The sequence below is a fragment of the Henckelia pumila genome, chromosome 2 (assembly GCF_033568475.1).
Source record: "Henckelia pumila isolate YLH828 chromosome 2, ASM3356847v2, whole genome shotgun sequence".
In the NCBI taxonomy this organism is placed as follows: Eukaryota; Viridiplantae; Streptophyta; class Magnoliopsida; order Lamiales; family Gesneriaceae; genus Henckelia; species Henckelia pumila.
In genome coordinates this window covers 128600014-128621098 of record NC_133121.1, presented here as the reverse complement: position 1 = coordinate 128621098, position 21085 = coordinate 128600014, and the positions used below count along the sequence as shown (strand labels likewise).

Sequence of the window (21085 nt, the reverse complement as noted above, 5' to 3'; positions counted from 1 at the left end):
CAACAGATTGAGAAAATAAAAGACTTCCTAAAAACTAGTAAAAACTAGAATAAAACATCAATAGGAAGTTCTAAACCGAAAAACGAAAACCAAAGAAACACTTTCTGAACAACACTTCACTCGTGTGTTCTTCAGTGTTTCAAACACTACTCGGCAACACAGTGTAGTAGCGATAAACACTTCAGAAATTCTTCAACGATTGATCTTCAATACTTTAGAATTTCTGCAGTACTTTCTCTATGTATTTTGCTCTCTATATTTCACTCTCTTAATTCTTGATTGTCCTCTTTGATCGATCCTATGCACTCCTTTAAATAGAACTTCAAATTATTTCCATAAATAAGAACCTACATATCAGGGAAACAAAATATCATTAGATATTGAATATTTTGTATCAGATTTAATCAATATTACCAACTTTAACACTTGTTTAAGAAAGGCAAAACTCCAAAGATGGAAATCGAATGTAATAAGGAAATAATTTAAAAGACATGTGCACAACATAATATTTCAATAACCTATCATTACATAGTAAAACAAAATGAATTGAACAAGTGGAGATATTTTTTTAGGAAGTCACAACAAACATCATTTGAAAATTATTGTTCTTTTATCGATGAATCGAACAAGATGATTTATAACTCATATTGAGATTAAATCTCAAGCTTAAAATGAAATCTCGATATTAAAACCAAATTATAACAAACATGCATCTCCACCAAATCATAAAAATAAATAAATAATTGCTCTTCGTGTTCCACAATATCAACGAATCGTGAGTCGTGACCTCATTTTATGTCCTACTCTATTCGAGGAGGAAAAGGAGTTGTTTCCCACACCACATGTTTACTTTTATAATCAAAGCCTAATATGATTTTCGAATGGCTCTCCTCCGCTCATTAAATATAAATCAGGCTTGCCCATTTACTTACATACTTAAATTATATTAATTAAAACAATAATTTTGCTTATATTTGAAACTTCAACAAATCTAACACGAAACATTTGTGTTATCGCGTCATTTGTTAAATTAGACAAGCATATATAAACTTTTTATATGTTTATATCTATTATCGAAAAATGTTTGTCGACAGAATAATTTAGACTTAGAGTAATTTTATTGCAAATTATTGTGTAATAATAATAGCTAAGTTTATGTTCTTTTCAATTATTATAGTAAATGCAAAATATGACAAAAATTATAGAATATGATGTTCTTTATTTAGTATGTGGCTCACGTTCCTTGTCGATTTATAGCATGGGTTTTGTGGGACAATTAACTTTTGGCACAATTCTCAATATAATTTTTTAAAATGATTTTTTGGATTCGAATCTAATTATTCGGCCTTTATGTGTCTTTTCGAAATCCAATTCGCATCGTTGCAAGAGTAATTATGTATTGACCAAATACAAATTAAACAAACATTTTTTTTATCAAAACACATACGATTATTTTAACGAAATCTTTCAATAGATTCCTGATTTTTAAGAAGATTAACAATTTCCTAATCTATTGAGCAATGATGTATGTAAATACGGGGAATAAATATCCGGCATTTGATTACAGATTATTGTGCTTATTGAAGTATTATAAATTTATAATTAATTAAGACAAATCAACAAAGAGAATATTTTTAATGCTCGATTTCATCGTATAAACAATTTCCTTGATATGGAAAGAAACAACAACTCCCATTTATTAATTATATAATGAACATAGTTTACTTGTGGTTATTTCTAGCCGAAAGAATCAGTTTTCGAGGAAGAAAGGACTAACAGTCATGTATATATAATCAAATTTTATTTTTATTTTTATTTTAAAAAAAACACATTTCTGAATAAAATAAAATAAAAAACCAGTTTCGTGTAGTAACTACGTAAAAATTACAGCTGAGCTAACACAATGCTGTGGAAATGTGAACAATTTCAAGGTCCAGTCTATTGTAGTCTATAGATATATATATATCGTCACCATATTTAACATAATTATATATATATATAAAAAAAAACTTAATTAATTGATATTCTGAATTCAAATAAAAATATTGTGAGCTTCCAATCGACGTTCTTATGTAAAATCAGCTCAAATATAGGTTAATGAGATCTTATTCCATGAGTATTATACCCAAATCATGCATTCGATAGTCAATATTTATACACATAAGCATAATTAATAAGCATAATTAATGGGATATTGTTGATATGACAAATCATAAAACATTGAATTTATATTTCCAATAAAATCCTTAAAATAAATTCAACTCTACCCCAAATATAACACGTTCGGTGTACCATCTATTCACACCCACTGATTTTAAATAATATTGTATATAATTAATGTACCTAGCCACTACTCTCAAGGATTCTTCTTCTAGAAGAAATTGGTACCCATTGGTTGCAACACACGTTTTTGCAATCGGAAATCAAAAGTTACTCATGCAGCCACATGCGTCCAATTAATTATTGTTTCTAGAAGGATTTAGTGAACGGCAAATTCAATTCTCACTTTGCTCTTTCGAAAAAAACGAATCATGAATAAAAATATATTTGATCGATAATTTGTAAAATAACGAAATATAAAATCTAGCTAGTTTAGGAGGAACACCGATATATATTGTGTTAAAGTAATTAAAGCTATTCTAATCAAACAACATAGGAGTTGATACATAAGATCGATGTTTATAATATTTTTTAAAACAATTTAATTAATAATTAGATGTATTTTATTTCATGTTGAGTCTATGTTTAATTCTTCATAATTTATTAATAATATATGAGGAAATTACGTCAAATACGCTTGTAAAATTCATGATGTGCTAATATTTTCCTCTGTAATGAGTTTGAGCATCTTAGTCCATCTTTTATAATTTTTTTGAGCATGTAGACCCCTATCCATATAATTATGAAAGCATGTACGCATAGCGATTTAACTTCGTGTTGTTTTTTAGATGATAAATTCTTAATAAAGCCTCCCGTCTCTTTATTTTTGGTGCTCATTTTTTTAATCAATTGTTATGCAATTAATTTATACAATACACAATTTAACTACAAATTAAAAAAATACACAAATAAAAAACTTCATATTTTTATTTACTTTTACCGGTAGAATAAATTAAACATATATTATATTTTAATATTTTTAGTGAAAAATAATTTTTTTTTTATCAAACATCTATTCTTTGATTTTTTTTGGTATCATTGTTTTTAGATTTTCTAGGGATTATGCTTTGACATAATGTCATTTATAATGAATTTTTTTTCCTATTAACACTTTTTAGATAGAATATATTAAATGTACATTACTAAATTATTAGTTACACATTAACTAAAAATATTAATAAATGAATCGACTATTGCATAATATTCATTTCATTATTGTACTTTTTTTATTTAAAAAGAATTCATATAATTGGTGAGATTTATATTCTTTTTAAGTGATAAAATAAAATAAAATAAACTATTGTATTTTTAAAAAGAATTAATGAGAATGATTGTTCTTAAATGGAGGGCTTTTTTGTCATTTGATAAATTTATGAGACAAAAAGTTAAATTTGGGGAAAGTGTGTTAAAAAAATTATAACACATGGCTTGAAATGCTTAAAATTATTGAGGAAGGTATTTGCTCATCGAGAATTTCACATAGATATTTGATGCAATTTTCTCATAATCATAGCCGGCCCAAGGAGGAGGCCACCTAGGCGATTGCCTACCCCCTAAGTGGGGCCTCAAAAGAATTTTAAATTATATATATATATATATATATATTAAATTTTGTATTCAAAACTCTAGATAGGTCATGAGCTTCTAAATATATATTATCATGTCATTTTTTTTTATTGAATTTGATTTTTATTGTATGTTTGTGTATTGTGGTTAGTGCTTTAAATCTCATATCAACAATCAATTTTTGTTAATATTTAAATTATTTTTTTTATTTGTTTTTTTAGATTTGCATTGTGAATTATGACGAAAAAATAAAATTTTAATTTTTTTATATTTACATCATGGGTTTCCTAATGTTTGGATAATTTATAGGATATTATTAACCATACCGGTTACGGTAGCTTCTGCTGAAAGAAATTTTTCCAAGTTGAAGTTGATAAAAAACTAACTACGATCAATTATGTTACAAGATAGATTGAACGGTTTGACAATATTGTCTATTGAAAAATGGTAATTAATCTTGATTAGGATGATTTAGTTGATAATTTTGCACAACAAAAAGCGCAAAGAGTTTGAACATTTTGTTATTAAATTTAGTTTACATATGTTATTTTTTATACTTAATAAATTTATGTGCTATATTGGTATATTAAATTAGATGTTGGTGATCATTATGTTCGTTTTATTATCAGTTCGTACGCAATATTTTTATTTTTTTAAAAAAAATTTATATTGACAGTAAGTTAGTCTAGGGCCTTTAATTTTTTGGAGACGGCCCTGTTCATAATTAATATATAGAAGCGAGGTTTATTATTCTAGAGTTTTTCATATTAAGATGCAAAATGTACTTAGAGATTCTCACCAAATCTTTTCGCGTGTATCAGCATCGTATTTTTTGTTAGGTTCGAAAGTGATCTTCACAAGGGAAAAATGAAAACAGAAGAAGTAAACTAATTGAAAATGGACAAAGACAGTGGACAAAGACAGTCACGACCACACAATTAATTGTTTTGGGAAAATAATTTCTTTAAGTCAGATATGGTTGTTACTTTGCGATTTCAGTTCTTTATATTTTAAGATTTTTAGTTTTATTCCGCTATCTTTATTTTTTTAATAATTTTAGTCATTTTTTCCGTCGTGACGCTGACGTGGCACCAATTCAATGCTGATGTAGAGCTGACGTGTACAGTGCCGCGTAAGCATTTTCGAATAAAAAAGATCGAAATTACCAAAAATCGGAACATGCATGACTAAAACTGAAATATAAAAATATAGATGACCAAAATCGCAAAGTGACAAACATACATAACTAAATTGACAGTTTTTCCAATTGTTTGAGAAATTACTTTTCAGTTATTTTTTTTAAAAAGAAATTGAGATTTTTTAAAATTTTATTAAGGAACTATCGAAAATGCTTCCTAAAAACTATGTCAAACACTAACATAATCTTGGTAAGAGTAAGTAAATCCAAAAAATAAAAAAAAAATAAAAAAAGCTTTTTTTAAGTTGGGAATAAGACAAACACTCCCATGAGACGGTCTCATGGGTTAATTATGTGAGACGGGTCTCCTATTTGGATCATCCATTAAAAAGTACTACTTTTTATGCCAAAAATATTATTTATTATTGTAAATATGTGTATGATTAACTCATCTTACATATAAGACTGTCTCACGTGAGTGCTACTAGTGGAATAATTAGTACAAATAGCATTTTCCATTATCAATTGAGGCTAATACAGTAGTGGATAAGAATGTCCCCAGCGATGCAAAATCCTTGCTATATATGAAGAGCCCATACTCTGCATCTTCTTCACAACTCATCCTTCCAAAAAAAAAAACACACACACACACTGTATATATTTTTGCTACCATGGAGAACTCATCACCCCTGCGCATCGCAGTAGTTCCAACTCCAGGCATGGGCCATCTCATTCCATTAGTTGAATTCGCCAAGAAACTCCTCCACCGCCACAACTTCTCCTCCACCTTCTTCCTCCCCAACACCGGGCCCCTCTCTGATTCTCAAAGATCCTTCCTTTTCGCCCTCCCTCCTGCCATAGACTACATCCTCCTCCCTCCGATAACCTTCGATGATTATCATGGGAATATCAAACCCGAGACCCGTATCGCACTCACCATCGCTCGCTCCGTGCCGTTGGTTCGCGATGCTGTACTTGGGTCCTTGAATGGTGGGAGCAACAAGTTTGCTGCTTTTGTTGCTGATATGTTCGCGGTCGATACATTGGATGTGGCTCGTGAATTCAATATCCCTCCTTACCTTTTCTTCCCATCTTCTGCCATGGCCTTGTCTGTTTTCTTTCACCTGCCACAGTTGGACAAAACTGTGTCGTGTGCTTATCGGGATCTGCCGGAGAAGTTGCAGATTCCGGGCTGCAGCGTCCCGATACATGGAAGAGATCTTTTTGATCCAGCGCAAGACAGAAAAAACGACGCCTATAAATGGATCTTGCATCTCGCAAATAAGTTTAAAACGGCGCCTGAAGGGGTTATAGTGAACAGCTTTAAAGAACTGGAGCCCGGTGCATTTGAAGCTTTACAGAAAAAAGAAAAGGGGAAGCCGGAGATTTATGCAATCGGCCCATTGATTCAATCTGGTTCAAATTCTGAAGTTCAGAACTCGGATGTGTGTTTGAATTGGCTGGATGAACAGCCGATCAGCTCTGTTCTGCTTGTTTCATTCGGGAGCGGTGGGACTTTGTCTCATGCTCAAATCACGCAACTTGCATTGGGTTTAGAGATGAGTGGCCAAAGATTCTTGTGGGTGATTAGATGCCCGAGCGACAAATCTCCCTCTGGCCCCGAAAATCCATTGTCCTATCTACCTGACAAGTTTCTCGACAGGACCAAGAACCGTGGCCTAGTGGTTCCAATGTGGGCGCCGCAGGCACAGATCTTAGCCCACGTTTCCACCGGCGCGTTCCTATCGCACTGTGGTTGGAATTCGACACTGGAGACAATGGTGAGTGGGTTGGCATTGATTGCGTGGCCCCTGGACGCAGAGCAGAAAATGAACGCCGTGTTGCTTCACGAGGATGTGAAAGTGGCGTTGAGGCCTAAAGTGGGCGAGATTAATGGGTTGGTGGAAAAGGTTGAAGTTTGCAATTTGGTGAAGAGTTTGATGGAAGGGGAAGAAGGGAAAGGGATTAGGAGTCGAATGCGGGTGCTTAAAGAGGGAGCCGCCAGAGCTCTGAGTTGTTCGCCGGGGTTGGATGATTTGGCTCAGAAATGGAAGACTCATGTAGCTCGATAGATAATATATATGCACATTTTGTCTAGGTTATGTAGACGGCCTTGGCTCGTTTTGTCTTAGTTGTGATTGTATTTGTGATTGTGATTGTGATTGGTCGATGTCTGCTTGATAATTAAATGGATGAATTCCACCGGAGCATCTCCGACTCAAATATCTATTTTTTCCATTTCAAATCTTTTTTAACCCATAAAATTTCATGCTTTTCTATATTTTTTTTCATTCACGTCCATTATATATATATATATGGAAAATTAAATAATTACAATTAAACCGAACTCAAATATATTTGACTTGATTTTTTCTGGTTTAAAACACGCAAATTGACCATTAAATTAAAATAGACTAATATTTCAAAAATTTTCTTCTTTTTATGATAATAATTCAAATTAATTTACTCCTCTTACAAATGATAAATAAAAACATCTCAACATGGCATGCAAGAAACTCTTAAAGTCGTCTTCTAATGTGCTCGTCTTCAGTGTATCATGCAAAATAATACATGTTGTCATGATAGCATGCAACCCGCTTATGCTCCAGACTCATACAAAGCCAGTGATTATGTTGAAAATTAAATAACAGAAAAAAAAAATTACCCTCTCGCCAAAATTAGGGTTGGAGGTCTCATATTGTTTAGTAATTAAAATTCAATTATTGGATTTCCCAAACCAAGAACGACACGATAAGGAAAAATAAATTACCCGTCTCTATATGCCAGCGAGTGGAACAAATTTGTGCAAACTTTTGGTGGAATGACAAGAATGGAAAAAGAGGAGTTCATTGGTTAAAGTGGTCGAGTCTTTGCCAACTGAAAGGAGCAGGGGGATTAGGATTTCGGAATTTGTCAGCATTTAACAAAGCCTTATTGGCGAAACAAATCTGGAGAATAATCCAATCCCCAAATCATTAATAACAAAAATTCTTAAAGGCCGTTACTTCAAAAATTCAGATATCATGGACGCAAAATTGGGGTCAAATCCCTCCTATATTTGGAGATCATTATTATGAAGTCGTGATTTAATCCGAAAACGGTTATGTTGGCGCGTGGGAAATGGTCAGAATATATTGGCCAAATCGGACCCATGGATTCCAAGATTACACGGTTTTAAAAGCTGCTCTTTTCAGTCTATAGAAACGGATTTTATAGTGGCAAATTTGATTACACCGACGGGGGTTTGGAATGAGAACTATGTGCGACAGGGGAAAGTCTATGCTGGCCTTTGGGCTGTGCCCCAATCCATTTAATTTTTGACACGTGGCATAAATTTTTTAAACTCAATAATGGTGAAAATCGTGTTTTTTTTAAATTACAAAACTGATTTGCTTGACCAAGGTTAACTTTGGTGAGATAAAAATTTAGGATTTTTGTTTTCTTAGCGCTAAACTCTGATCTCTCATCTCTCATCTCTCCCGCCTCACTTTCAAAAAAAAATTTGGTTCTTGATCTTGGCTAACACACCCACCGTCTCTCGTCATCCCTCCCGTCGCCGTCCGGTCCTCCATCTGCATCCTCGGATCATTCAATTTTTCAAAACTCTCCGCATAGCTTGGGAAGAAGAACCCCATATTTCAAAACTCTTGGCATCTCTAGCAAAGAATAATTCTAGATTTCTATTGAGCGCTCAATCCACAGTCATCCGTGAACTCCAGAATTTGTTGCTCATAAAAACACAGTGAGTGTGGAGTTTTTTTTTCTCTCTGTCATGATTTTCAAAGTGTTTCTTGTTTTGTGATTGTTCTGTGATTTTGTAACTCATCGTGGTGTATGTATATTGTGATTTGAGCCTTGCTTCTTGTGAGACCCGGACGCTACAACCAAAACCCAAAACGATTCGGGGGCATAATTTTTTTAAAATATATAGTGCTCAGTTGCGCATCAATGATGCGCGTTCGCGCATAGCTCATGCGCTGTTGAGCACAATGATGCGCGTTTGCGCATGAGCATGCGCTGTTGGGCATCATTAGCGCATGAGCTATGCGCAAACGCGCAACATTGATGCCCAACAGTGCATGCTCATGCGCTAACGCGCATCAATGTGCTCAACAGCGCATGAGCTATGTGCAACACTCATTTTTGCAGAAATCCTAAAAACAATATAAATTAATATTATCCAACCTTAAGTATTGATCGATTCTTTTGAAGAAAGTGGTGATTAAGCTATGAGAAAGGCAACTTGATTTTGTTCTACACGATCATTTCTAATTTTTTTATAACTTGACACATAGCTTTGATTCATTATTATTTTTATTTACATTTGAAAATTTTGTTTAATTATAGGCTTGATGGTAGATAACAACGAAGAGTTTGAAGTTGCAAATCTAACTCCTGAAAATGTCGAGGTATCATCTACCAACTCTATTGCAGATGAATTGGAGAGTAAACTACTTGTTGGAGAAGTAGTTAGAAGTGTTGAAGATGCTTATTTACTTTATTGCAATTATGCACATGCTAAAGGGTTTAGTGTTAAAAAAGGTGATCAACGTTATTTTCCTGGAACAACTGAATTGCAAGCTAAAGATTTTGAGTGTTCATGTGAAGGCAGTAAAGATGAAAAACGCTCTAATGAAAAAGTTCCTGTTTACTTGAAGCCAACTAGTAGAAGTAAATGTAAAGCTAAACTCAGAATAACCAGGCAAAAAGGGGGAGAGTGGAAGGTTGGTAGGTTTGTTGTTGATCATAATCATGACATGGTTGCTGTTGATCAAAGGCATCTGCTGAGATCTTCACGTAATATTTCTCATGCTCAAAAATCCACTTTAGAAGCAATGGTAAATGCGGGGATATCTGTGGCTAATGTTGTCTCATATATGGAAAATGAAGCCCAAGGGTCACAAAATTTGAATTTTCTCCGAAAGGATGTATATAATCACCTTAGTCGTATGAAAAAGCATACAAAAGTTGAGAATGGGGATGCTTCTGCGCTACTTCATCATTTCATAAATAAGGCAAATAAGGAGTCAAATTTTTTTTGGAACGTGCAGTTAGATGATGATGATAGGGTCATGAACTTCTTCCTTAGGGATTCGAGATGTCAAGTTGATTTTGAGTATTTCGGTGATGTTTTATCAGTTGACACCACATATCGAACCAATCGTTACAACTTGATCTGTGCTCCTTTTGTTGGGATTAATCATCATAAGCAAAGTGTGATGTTTGGTTTGGCATTCATGTCAGATGAAACTGAGAGTTCATTTGAATGGTTGTTCAAAACTTTTCTTGATTCTATGAAAGGGAAGCAGCCTGAAATAATTTTCACAGACCAATGTCAAGCTATGATGAATGCAATTGAAACAGTATTTCCATATTCTCACCATCGGTTATGTCAATGGCACATCAATCAAAATGCTCCGTCACACTTTGGGAGTTTGAATGGTGATTCGAGATTTAAAAGATTGTGGAATAAATGCATGAGTCATTGCGAATCGGAGGAAGAATTTGAATCTACCTGGAGGATTATGAATGAAGAATACAATCTTAGTGGCCATAAGTGGTTGAATAATATGTATGCTTTAAGATACAAATGGGCTACTGTATTTAGCAGTCATAGGTTCAGTGCTGGTCTTTTGGCAACTTCTAAAAGTGAGGGGACAAATGCAGTGCTGAAGAGAGTGGGTAACAGTGCCATGTCATTGTATGATTTTGTGCAGAATTACGAGAAAGTCCAAAAAAGTTGGCGTGAGAGAGAAAAAGTCGAGGATACGCGCTGCCATCACATGAAATCTCCAACGATGCTAAAAAATAATCCATTGCTGAATTCTGCGGCAGATGTTTATACACTCAACGTGTACAAGCTTTTTGAACTAGAATTTATTAATTCTTTGAATATGCGGTTGATTGAGATGCCCTCCGATTTGAGTGAAGTTTCTCTCGGGTTTAAAGTAAAATCTCATGATGAGAGTTCAAGGGTAAGACACGTGTTATTTAACAAGCAAACGTTTGAAGTAATATGCAGTTGTCAAAACTTTGAGTCAATGGGAATACTTTGCAAGCACATTTTGATGATTTTCAATTTTATGAATGTGAATTTTCTACCAAAACAATATTTGAAAAAGAGGTGGATGAAAAATGCAAAAAACAGAGTTAATGACTTTTTTCTGGATGAAAGTCGAAGTGGAAGCGGCAGTGGCTGTGGTTGTGAGTCGGAGACTGTTTTTGTGAACCAAATCATAAGATCAACATATGCTCTGAGCATGAGATGTAAATTTAATGAAAATTCCAGAAATATGTTGACAAAAATTCTAGATGGTGCGAGGGAACAAATAGATTGTTTGTTTGAAAATCTGAAGTTGGAAGATCCGAAAGTTTGTGGCGACGAATTTGTTGAAGAAAATATCCTGTTAGATGACATACTCGTGCTTAATCATCCCCGAGTGAAGTCAAGAGGAATCACAAATAAAAACATACAACGTCATTGGGATGTTAAAAATAAGAAAAGGAAAGGAAAAAGGTGATCGATCAAGTAAGTTAAGTTGTAAATTGATCTTTCTTATGTGTTTAGTTCTTTTATGTTTAAATTATTATTTTGTATGATATAGATGCAAGGGAAACCAAAGGCAAAGGTCAAAGTTCACAACCCTCTCAAAGTACAAAGTGCCAACGACGTCAAAATGCTATTGTCCCACCTTCACAAATCAATATTAATCATCCCTTTGATTTTGCATCAACTGGATCTCAATTTCATGTCAACCAAATATATCATTGGATTGTTACTAACTTTTGCCTTGGGTTAATTGAACACCTAACTTTTTTTAAAGGATGGGGAAGCGCTTCTGCTGCGCATATGGAGTGCTGATGCGCTCTATCTAAAGCACACCAGTGCTTTTGGTTCATTATGATGGGTGCTGCTGCGCTCTAATTCTCTCATCATCTTACATTTATTTGTGTATTTCAAATGCAGGAAAGTGATACAAACTTAAATTCACATGGCCAAATGAATTCATTCTCATATCAATTTTAGAATCTTCATTCATTCCAAGTAAGAAAAATTGCTAAAGAATATTTAAATTGTTTATAAATTTATCTCATTTTTTAAAAAAAATATTTTTAGGGACACAATGATAGTAATCATAATAGCTCGATATAAGAGCTGCGATGTCTCGGCTTCTCAAGGTAATTTTTTTGCTTCTTTATTTTGTATTTAAGCTAAAATAATAAAGATGAGGTGGTGTAAAAGATTTGTTTTTGCTGTGTTGGTATTTTCATAATTGTTTTCGTGAATTATGGTATTTTGCGCTAGAATGTATGCCAGTTTCGTGAACTCTGGTTTGATCTTGGTTTTGAACAAAGAATCAGTGGGCACATGATGATCCTGCATTTGTTGTCATATGTAATCTCCTTTTGTCAGTTGCTACTGCTGGTTATTGTGTTGCGTAAGTGCACTGTTTTCATGATCTTGGTTTTGAACAAATTTGTGCACCCGAGTTGAAATGTTCAACATAATATTCTTTTAAATGATTGCAATACATGTTTTTGTGGTTATTTCAGTATTGATTTTTCCATTTCCTTGTGACTTTGTTTCCTCACTGGAATTAGTCGGTTGCATGAATTCTAGTTTTTTTGGGAGAAGAGATTTGAAACCAATTGTGTGACTTTGTTTCCTCTCATTTGAATTGATATCTCATTTGATGTGTTGGTCTTTTCAGAATTGTTATAGTCGCGAGCGTTTTTTGGAAACTAGTTGCTTTTGTGAATTCTGGTTTTTGGGAGAGAATGGAGATGTTGGCAGCTGGCAGGAGAGCTGATAATAGATCAAGAAAGGAGAAAGAACAGCAGCTTACCCACTGTGGTGCTAAGCAGTCGTCTCGTCGCCAAGAACATCCTCTTGTTTAGCAAGAGCATTTTTGGATTCTTAATGGAGAAGTTGTCAAAAGTTGGTTAAGAAATAGTTGGAATTGTATGGGATTTATGTTCTGGAATCCAAATGTCTGTTTTGGAATTTACTTTTATAAATTAGTTGGAAGTGTATGGAATTTTTGTCACTCCAATTTCTGTTCTGGAATTTGCAATGAAACAAAGGCGTGCATTTTCCAATTTTTTTCAGTCCAAATGTATGTTCTGATGCTGTGTTGTATATAGGTAAAGAAATAGCAAGAACCCAACCCAAAACTTCCCAGCTCTCGAGTGAGAAAAGAAACTTTATTTAGCTTGAACCTTGACTTTCTTTTGTTGATTTTGGGTGAGGGAAACGGTTGTACAGCTTACTTTCTTTTGTTTCTGGTAACCACTATTGAATTCGAGCTTAATCAAAATGTTTAGACCATTTTAATTTTAAATTTGTGCCGCTTTGTCTTGTAGTCACAATGCTTTTCTGGATCAATTTTTGGTAACATCTTAAATACAAAATCATCGAACACAAGGGGAGCATTAATGAAGACATACAGAACCGATAATTATTTTCATTTTCCATACGGGCATACAATCCCAGAACTAATAAAGCCGCAACATTCTGCATAAAGAAACCATTTAATTGCAGATCTTCAGTTGTTAAAGTACAAAGCACAGCTACTTAAGCTTCTGTAAGCATGAGAGAAGCAGCAATTGGCTTGGCTTTTGCTTCAGTTTTGTTCATTTTACAGAGCACAACTACTTACAAATATTAATTAATGAGTAGGACCGAATTTATGCATTGCAAAATTGATAAATAATTTTGGGATTTGAAATGAACCAATATGATCCAAGAATTCATTCAACAAAAATCCAATACACGGACGTGAATAAACGGCTAGCTAAAGAAAATAATATCAAAAGGGATCATATTTCTTGACAAACAAATTATATTACAAATCTCTCGGCTCTTCTCATTTTGAACTCCATTGGATGTATCTCATCATTGTCCTTCATTACCAACCGCTCCGGAGTATCCAGTCCTCGGAGATGCTTACCTTCAAACAGGAACAAAAAATATACTAAAAAAAGTGTCGCAGCAGAGTGGATAGGAAATTTGTATAGTTCCAGAGCAGTTTGGACACAAATTTTAAGAGTGAAAAATCAATACAAGCGAAAAAATGAATATATATATATATATATATAGCTTTGTGATTGGTAACCATCAAGGACAGAAAAAAGAAACATGATACACAATCTACTATCTAGATCCACAAAAAAGGAAACAAGATATACAATCACAGTGAAAAATCAACCCATATAAATTGGTAACCGTCAAGGCCAGAAACAAGATACCCAATCTACTATCTAAAGCATGAGTTGATACTGATCCAATTCGAATAAATAGAGCTTATGATTCAATCAAGCTAAACTTGAGAGAATAAAAGAAAAAAAAGAACATTCTAAATGCTCAAGTCTCCTAGTTGTATTGATAAGTATTGTTACTATCTATTTGTTGAAAGGATGTTTTAAAAACATTGTATCATATTTCTTCAAATCAATATCATTTGGTTATATACTCCAAGAAAACTATGACAACGAAAAAAACATAGAAGTCCAGAGAACTACCAGCACGATTCAGGACCATCCGGCGTGATTCAGGTCTCTTTTCGTTTGATGGAAGGAATATCGAAAACTGTCATTCCGGCACCAAGAACAAAACTTCAACTAAATACAAAATGTTTGATAATATATTAATAGTTAATATATGATATCTCAAATTAAGTTAATATATATATTGTAGACATCAATATATAACTATTTACAGGTAAGAATATGGAAAGAAAAATTAATATTGAAAAAATAAACTCACATTCATTATAAAACACAACCATTCTGTTTGGAAATTGAAATGCATCGAGTGATCTTTGAAAAAATTCTAATCCATCACAAATTTAGTCACAAAATTGGTGAAACTAATATAGAAAATAAATTATTTTCATTTAACCTATTCAATATTGTTCAACGAGAACTAATAAAATTAAGATTTTTGTATGGATGTGTTGGAAAAGGTCTACTTATCAACATATTAATTAATTTATTTAATGAATTTTGAGAAACAATAAAGACAACCATGTGTGGTAAAAAAAACCGACATTATAATGTGAAGTAAAAAATCAGGTGTGGAGATATTTCTTAATTTTCAAGTAAAATTAATACAAAATTTCATACATAATGAATTCAACTGATTAAAATGAGAGATATCTTTCACATAAAGTACCGATGGTGACAGGAGACGGTCGGTGGCGGTGAGACGAGGGTGGGGCGGTCGGTGGTTGGCCGCTGCTGTGGTAAAAAAAAGAGACTTTAAAAATGTGAAGTAAACATGCCTAGATCTAAATCTGAATGGAGGGATGAGGATCTGAGATATGACGAATCACATAATCAATTACCTGAGCTCAGATTTCTTCAGGGTTTCTTCCCTTCCGGCGTGGAAAAAGGGAAACGAACCAGGCTTTGAAGCGGCAATCGAATTCTGACCCGATTTCTCGATCATGGGCAACAAATGGGATGAGAAATCTGATTCGAGTGAAATGCATCATTAAAAGTGAATAAAGCTGTAAATGAACTTTGTTGTAATTCCATCGAAGGCATTATTCCAGAGCAAGATCCTGAAATTATTTTTGGGGAGGTGAAGCGGGAGGAGGGGAGATGAGCTGTGAGCGCTATAAATGAGAAATCAAAAGTTAGGTCTAACCCAAGAGCACCATGGTTAAGGAAATCTATTTATTTATTTAAAAAATATACACGATTTGCATTATAATTCATTTAAAAGGAGGTTGACATGTGTCGCACAGTGAATGGAAGAGGGCACAACCCTTTGGCCAGCATAGACTTTCCCGTGCGACAGGTGTTTCCTATTCATGAAGCGGAAGAAATTCTTAAAATCAATCTCAACCGAAGAGGAAATGATGATGTACGAGTTTGGATGGGTACTAAAAATGGGAAATACACTGTTAAAAGTGGTTATCTTTGGGAAACAAGTTGTTTGACTCTATCACCTTTTCAATCGAGGCTGACCGATTCTTCTTGGTGGAATTTTGTTTGGAAGCTTCATTTACCTCCTAAAATTCGAATTTTCTTATGGCGAGCCTCTAAAAATCTGATATCTACTGCTGGAAATCTTATGCGGCACCATGTCCCGATTGATGGTATGTGTCCTTTATGCAAATTTCACTTTGCTTCAACAAGTCATTGTTTGTTGTTTTGCTCTCGTATCAAAAAAGCTTGGAAAAATACTGCTTTTTGGTTTCATTTGAAGTCTCATCGCGCAGCATCGTTCTTTGAGTGTGCCGAGTATTTATCTAAAATTGTGAAGTAGGGGGATTTCGAAGTTTTTGTTATGATTGCCTGGGCTTTATGGTCTCTAATTTGCAAGTTTCTATATGATGGCTCAGTAAAGTTTTTTGAAGCTGATATTTAGTTGGGTTTATAATTTTCTGGAAAGTTATCGCACTTGCAATAGCCTATCTGTTGTTCCGGCTGTTTTGGATGGGATTTCTATGTCCGATATATCATTGGCAGCCTCCGATTTCAAATACTTTCAGATTGGATGTTGATGCTGATTATAATTTGAGAAATAATAGATTCAGCGTGGGAGCTGTGGTGAGAGATGAATTTGGAATGGTTAGAGGGGCTGCTGCCAAATGCATAAAGAACCCAGGGTCAATTAAAGGGGCAGAACTAGTTGCAATCAGATTTGGCATGGATTTGTGTTTGCGATTAGGATTGGAGAAAGTATGTATTTTTTCAGATTCCTTGGAAGCTGTGCAAGCAATCAAATTCCTAGACGAAGATCGGAGTTCAGAAGGCGTGGTTGCTTTGGAAGTGCATTCAGTTCTTGAGCCTCCTCAATTTAATTCATTACAGAATATGCGACGCTCGGCCAACAAAGTTGCTCATCTTCTTGCTCATAAAGTTTTATCTAATTCTTCGGGCTTTGATTGGGTAGATGGTACACTACCGGTTTGGCTTTATGATGTTGTAACTCAAGACCTACTATCTTAATGTTCATGTTTGTTTCTCTAAAATAAAATAAAATAAAATAGACTCTTGTAATAGATTGACTTACAAGATCGAAGACTGGTTCAGTGAAATAAACCCAATTTGGGTTGGAGATGGCTACGTCACCTCACCTCACAAGTCACATCACCAAAGTTAATAATGATGTTTAAGTTTCAAGAATGTTACGTCACAAATGACAAAATATAATTTTAGTTTTTATTCTCTTCCATTGAACAATATTTTTTTATTTTATTTCTCCCCAAATGGGATTTGACGAAGATTTCTTTTAGTTTAGTTAATTTATATATATTATGTTACGTTATGAAAATCATTCTTCGCTTATGCAGCAATATTTGCCAACACATAAATGGGGGCTTTTTTATTAAAATAATATAAAAATAAAAAATAAATATAAAATTATAGCATTTTGAAAAAGTTTATCATTCTATTGCAATCCGGGACTCACTGTCCCAGATTTGCCAGGCTTTCTGCCATATTGGCAGAATGCCAATTTATATATATATGTATATATATATGTATTTATTTATTTATTTTGTATTGGTTGTAACTGAAACAAGCCAGTTTTTTTGTTAAAAAAATTACGATAATTACCTTTCAATTGCGTGTGCGTGTGAAGTAAAAATTTTAATATAATTGAGCAATTAGTTAATTTTTTGGATATAAGAAAAATTGATTAAATGATATTGTGCTACATTTATTGTGATAATTAAGATTAAAATTAAGAAAATGATGTTAATTATCCTCTATTTATGATATAAAAAACACATATAATTTTAAATTTACGGACTTTGAAAATTGTTGTTTTTTTAATAATTTGTGAATTTTTATAATATTTTTATAAAAATTCATTGTTATTATAAATAAAAGAAATAAGCCGACCGTGTTGTATGTATTTCGATTTATATACAATATGTTGTTTTTAGTGAAATAAAATAGGATTAGATGACTTTTTTAAAAAAAAAAACTAATATAAAAATTATAAAATTAATGCAGGTGTTTGAAATTATAGTAATTTGAGACAGATCAAATTTTTATAATTTTTATTTTTGGCCAATAAGTGACCCGTTAACCAAATTAATCGATTGAAACAAGACATGTTAAACCAACCATTTTTTCAGAATTAAATTTACAAAAATAGAATCCGTCTGAATTAAGTAAACAATAAATATAATAAAAAAATAAATATAAATTTTATTATTATATATAAAATCAAAAAATAAAATGTTAACGATTTAAGTACAATTATCTTACTATCTTATTAAAGTAGAGACCTTTTAATTAACAAACTTTCAATTAATTGGTGAAACTTGATTTGAAATTACCATTATCTCATAATTTAATTTTCAATAAAACCAAAATTATTAGGCAAAATAGTCATTTTATACGGTTTCCTCTTTTTAATCCATTAAAAGCTCATTTTGTGCCCTTTAATATTATTTTTTTTACAAAAATGACACTCATTTTATAAGATATGTATATTTTTTAAATATTTGTTTAGAAAAACGTTATATTTTTATTATTTTTTAATTTACAATTTATTATTTATTTTTTTCGATAAAAAATTAAATGTTGCGTGCATCGAAATACTAGTTTCAAATTAAATATCAACAATTATCTAAGTGCGATTATATTTTGATTTGGTAATATCTCGATTATTAGTTTGAAACATGTATATATTATATTATTTAAATAACTACAAATTTAAAAATTTAAACGAAAAATTAAATTTATGTAATTTTTTTAACAAAAAAAAGTGACTTGTTTCGGATACAAATCATACAACCGATACAAAATAAATAAATAAATATATATATATATATAAATTGTCATTCTGCCAATATGGCAGAAAGCCTGGCAAATCCGGGACAGTAAGTCCCGGATTGCAATAGAATGATAAACTTTTTCAAAATGCTATAATTTTATATTTATTTTTTATTTTTATATTATTTTAATAAAAAAGCCCATAAATGGGCACCGAATTAAAAATCACAATTTCAGGAAAAAATAACATATATATACGTGCCAATGCAGTACTTCTCTACAAATCCAATCACACACACACATATACACATATATATATATATATATATATATGTGGGAAAAAAGTTGCAAATTTAGTTCTGTATGTTTGTCATTTTGCGATTTTGGTCTTCTATGTTTTTAGATTTCAGTTTTAGTCTTGCATGTTCTGATTTTTGGCAATTTTGGTCTTTTTTATTCAAAAATGCTTACGTGACACTGTACACTTCAGCTCCACATCAGCACTGAATTGGTGCCACGTCAGCGCCACGTCGGAAAAAGGATTAAAATTGCCAAAAAAATAAAGATAGCAGACTAAAAACTAAAATCTGAAAATATAAATGATTGAAATCGCAAAATGACAAATATACAGGACAAAAAAGCAATTTTTCATATATATATTGTTGATACTAAAGATATAAATTATATAATACATTTAAACCAAATAACTTCATTTTTTTGAGTGGTCAATTAACTTCATCGACTTGCACATGCAGTTAAATAATATGCAATATCTATTTAATTTCTAATTTTTTTTAAACGAGTCAATTTTATGAAGCAAATTTTTTATTTGAGTCACCTATTAAAAAATATTATTTTTTTATTGTAAATATGAATGTGATTAACCCTTTTCATGGATAAAAATCCGTAAAACTAGCTGCCTTACACGAAGCCTACACTATTTATTTTTTTGTGACATATTATCTCTTAATTATTTTCTTTAGAATACCATTGACCTCAAATATTTAATTCAAATCGAGCATATATATATATTAATTGAGTTTTAATTGATTTTATGAAACCGTATTTTTGCTCAAAAAAAAAAATTCCGACTCAAATATCTATTTTTCCAATCCAAATTTTTTTTAACCCATAAAATTTCATGCTTTTGTATATTTATTTATTATTTATATAAAAAATTAAATAATTACAATTATAAACGGAACTCAAATATACGTGGCTTGATTTTTTAAAAGTTGTATTTATTGTCATTATCTTGCGAGTCGCACACAATAATAAGGGTGAGCTTGGTACGTGTGATGGGATAGTTAATTGATACCAACTTTGTGTGATTGTTATAATTTTATGAAGGGATATTTGATACTTTTATAATATATGGAATTTGTTTGGTATGTTTCTTGTGTGAAGGATAAAAGTGTGTATAAATTTTTTTGTTACGGTGATATTTCCTTCGCCGAAACCTATATCCAGTTTGCGTGGCTTGTCGGGTGCAAATAATGGAAGGGTGTGTAGCAGAATTTTTTGTTTAAGTCGAGGGAGAAAATGGTCATTAATACGTCTACTCTCGGGTACTGTTCAAAGCGGGTTTGTCAATACCTGGTCCAACAAAGGATTTATTTTCCCACAATTTCCCGTGCACATGGAATTTTAATAACGGGCTTTCAGTTATCCTTGAGTAGGCAAAAAAACGAGTTAAACGGCGGAAAATTGAGTAAATCTTGCCTAATCCTATATATCAAACAGGGCCTAAAGATACAAACATAAACTGAGACATTTATAAACGACTCATCTGGTTTAAAACACGCAAATTGACCATTAAATAAACTAATATTTCAAATTATTTGTTTTTTTAAAAGATAATATTCCAAATTATTATACTTTTCCTACGAATGGTAAATAAGAACATCTCGACGTAGTATGCAATAAACTCTTAAAATCGTCTTCTCATCTCACTCATTTTAATGTATCATGTAATATAATACATGTTAATTGTCATGATAGAATGCAACACACTTCTGCTAGCTCGTACAAAGCCAGTGATTGTGTTGAAAACTAAATAACAACATAAAAAAATTACCCTCACACCAAAATTAGGGTTGTATGTCTCATGTTGTGTAGTAAATTAAAATTCAATCATTGGATTTCCCAAACCAAGAACGACACGATCAGGAAAAACAAGTGACTCATGTAACTTAAGATATCGTTGGTTTGGTTTGAGTGATAAGATAAATAATACATAGATAAGTAGTATAATGCAATATAAAAATTAATAATTTCTTGAAAAATTTCTTTAAACAATTTTATTAAAAAACGGTAATAAATTCAAAAAAATTCTTTTGTTCTCAGCCAATAATTTCAAACCTATCCCAACTTAACCAAATTTTACGGCGGAATTTTTTTTGAAAAAAAAAATATAAGAGAAAAAATCTAATAAATGTGAATATAAAAAATAGAAACATGGTAATCTAAAAAAAATAAAAA

At 32.2% G+C, this 21085-nt stretch overlaps 2 protein-coding genes and 1 long non-coding RNA gene across 5 annotated transcripts; 2 read left to right on the top strand and 1 right to left on the bottom strand.

Annotated features, from left to right (window-relative positions):
• Positions 1 to 5467: 5467 nt before the first annotated feature.
• LOC140883129 (hydroquinone glucosyltransferase-like) lies at positions 5468 to 7071 on the top strand. The gene has a single exon (XM_073289475.1). The coding sequence runs from the start codon at positions 5536 to 5538 to the stop codon at positions 6934 to 6936; it is 1401 nt and encodes a 466-aa protein (XP_073145576.1). The 5' UTR covers positions 5468 to 5535; the 3' UTR covers positions 6937 to 7071.
• Positions 7072 to 9216: 2145 nt separating this feature from the next.
• On the top strand, positions 9217 to 12763 carry LOC140878388 (protein FAR1-RELATED SEQUENCE 5-like). The gene is made up of 2 exons (XM_073281990.1): positions 9217 to 11381; positions 12577 to 12763. The coding sequence occupies exons 1-2, from the start codon at positions 9217 to 9219 to the stop codon at positions 12761 to 12763; spliced, it is 2352 nt and encodes a 783-aa protein (XP_073138091.1).
• Positions 12764 to 13605: 842 nt separating this feature from the next.
• Positions 13606 to 15494, bottom strand: LOC140885108 (uncharacterized). 3 transcript variants are annotated; one of them, XR_012150808.1, is made up of 4 exons: positions 15211 to 15494; positions 15039 to 15103; positions 14387 to 14485; positions 13606 to 13815 (listed from the first exon to the last, which is right to left on the bottom strand). It is a non-coding gene; the product is annotated as an uncharacterized lncRNA (long non-coding RNA). The 3 variants fall into 3 exon arrangements; XR_012150807.1 differs by having other exon boundaries at positions 14387 to 14453; XR_012150809.1 differs by having other exon boundaries at positions 14387 to 14453; positions 15039 to 15100.
• Between the last annotated feature and the right edge of the window lie 5591 nt (positions 15495 to 21085).

What these genes read in the sequence shown, in the direction of transcription:
- LOC140878388 (XM_073281990.1), top strand. Translation starts at nt 9,217, where the DNA reads ATGGTAGATAACAACGAAGAGTTTGAAGTTGCAAATCTAACTCCTGAA. An exon ending in AAGAAAAGGAAAGGAAAAAG is followed by an intron (nt 11,382 to 12,576) that starts GTGATCGATCAA and finishes TGGTCTTTTCAG; the next exon opens with AATTGTTATAGTCGCGAGCG.
- LOC140883129 (XM_073289475.1), top strand. Translation starts at nt 5,536, where the DNA reads ATGGAGAACTCATCACCCCTGCGCATCGCAGTAGTTCCAACTCCAGGC.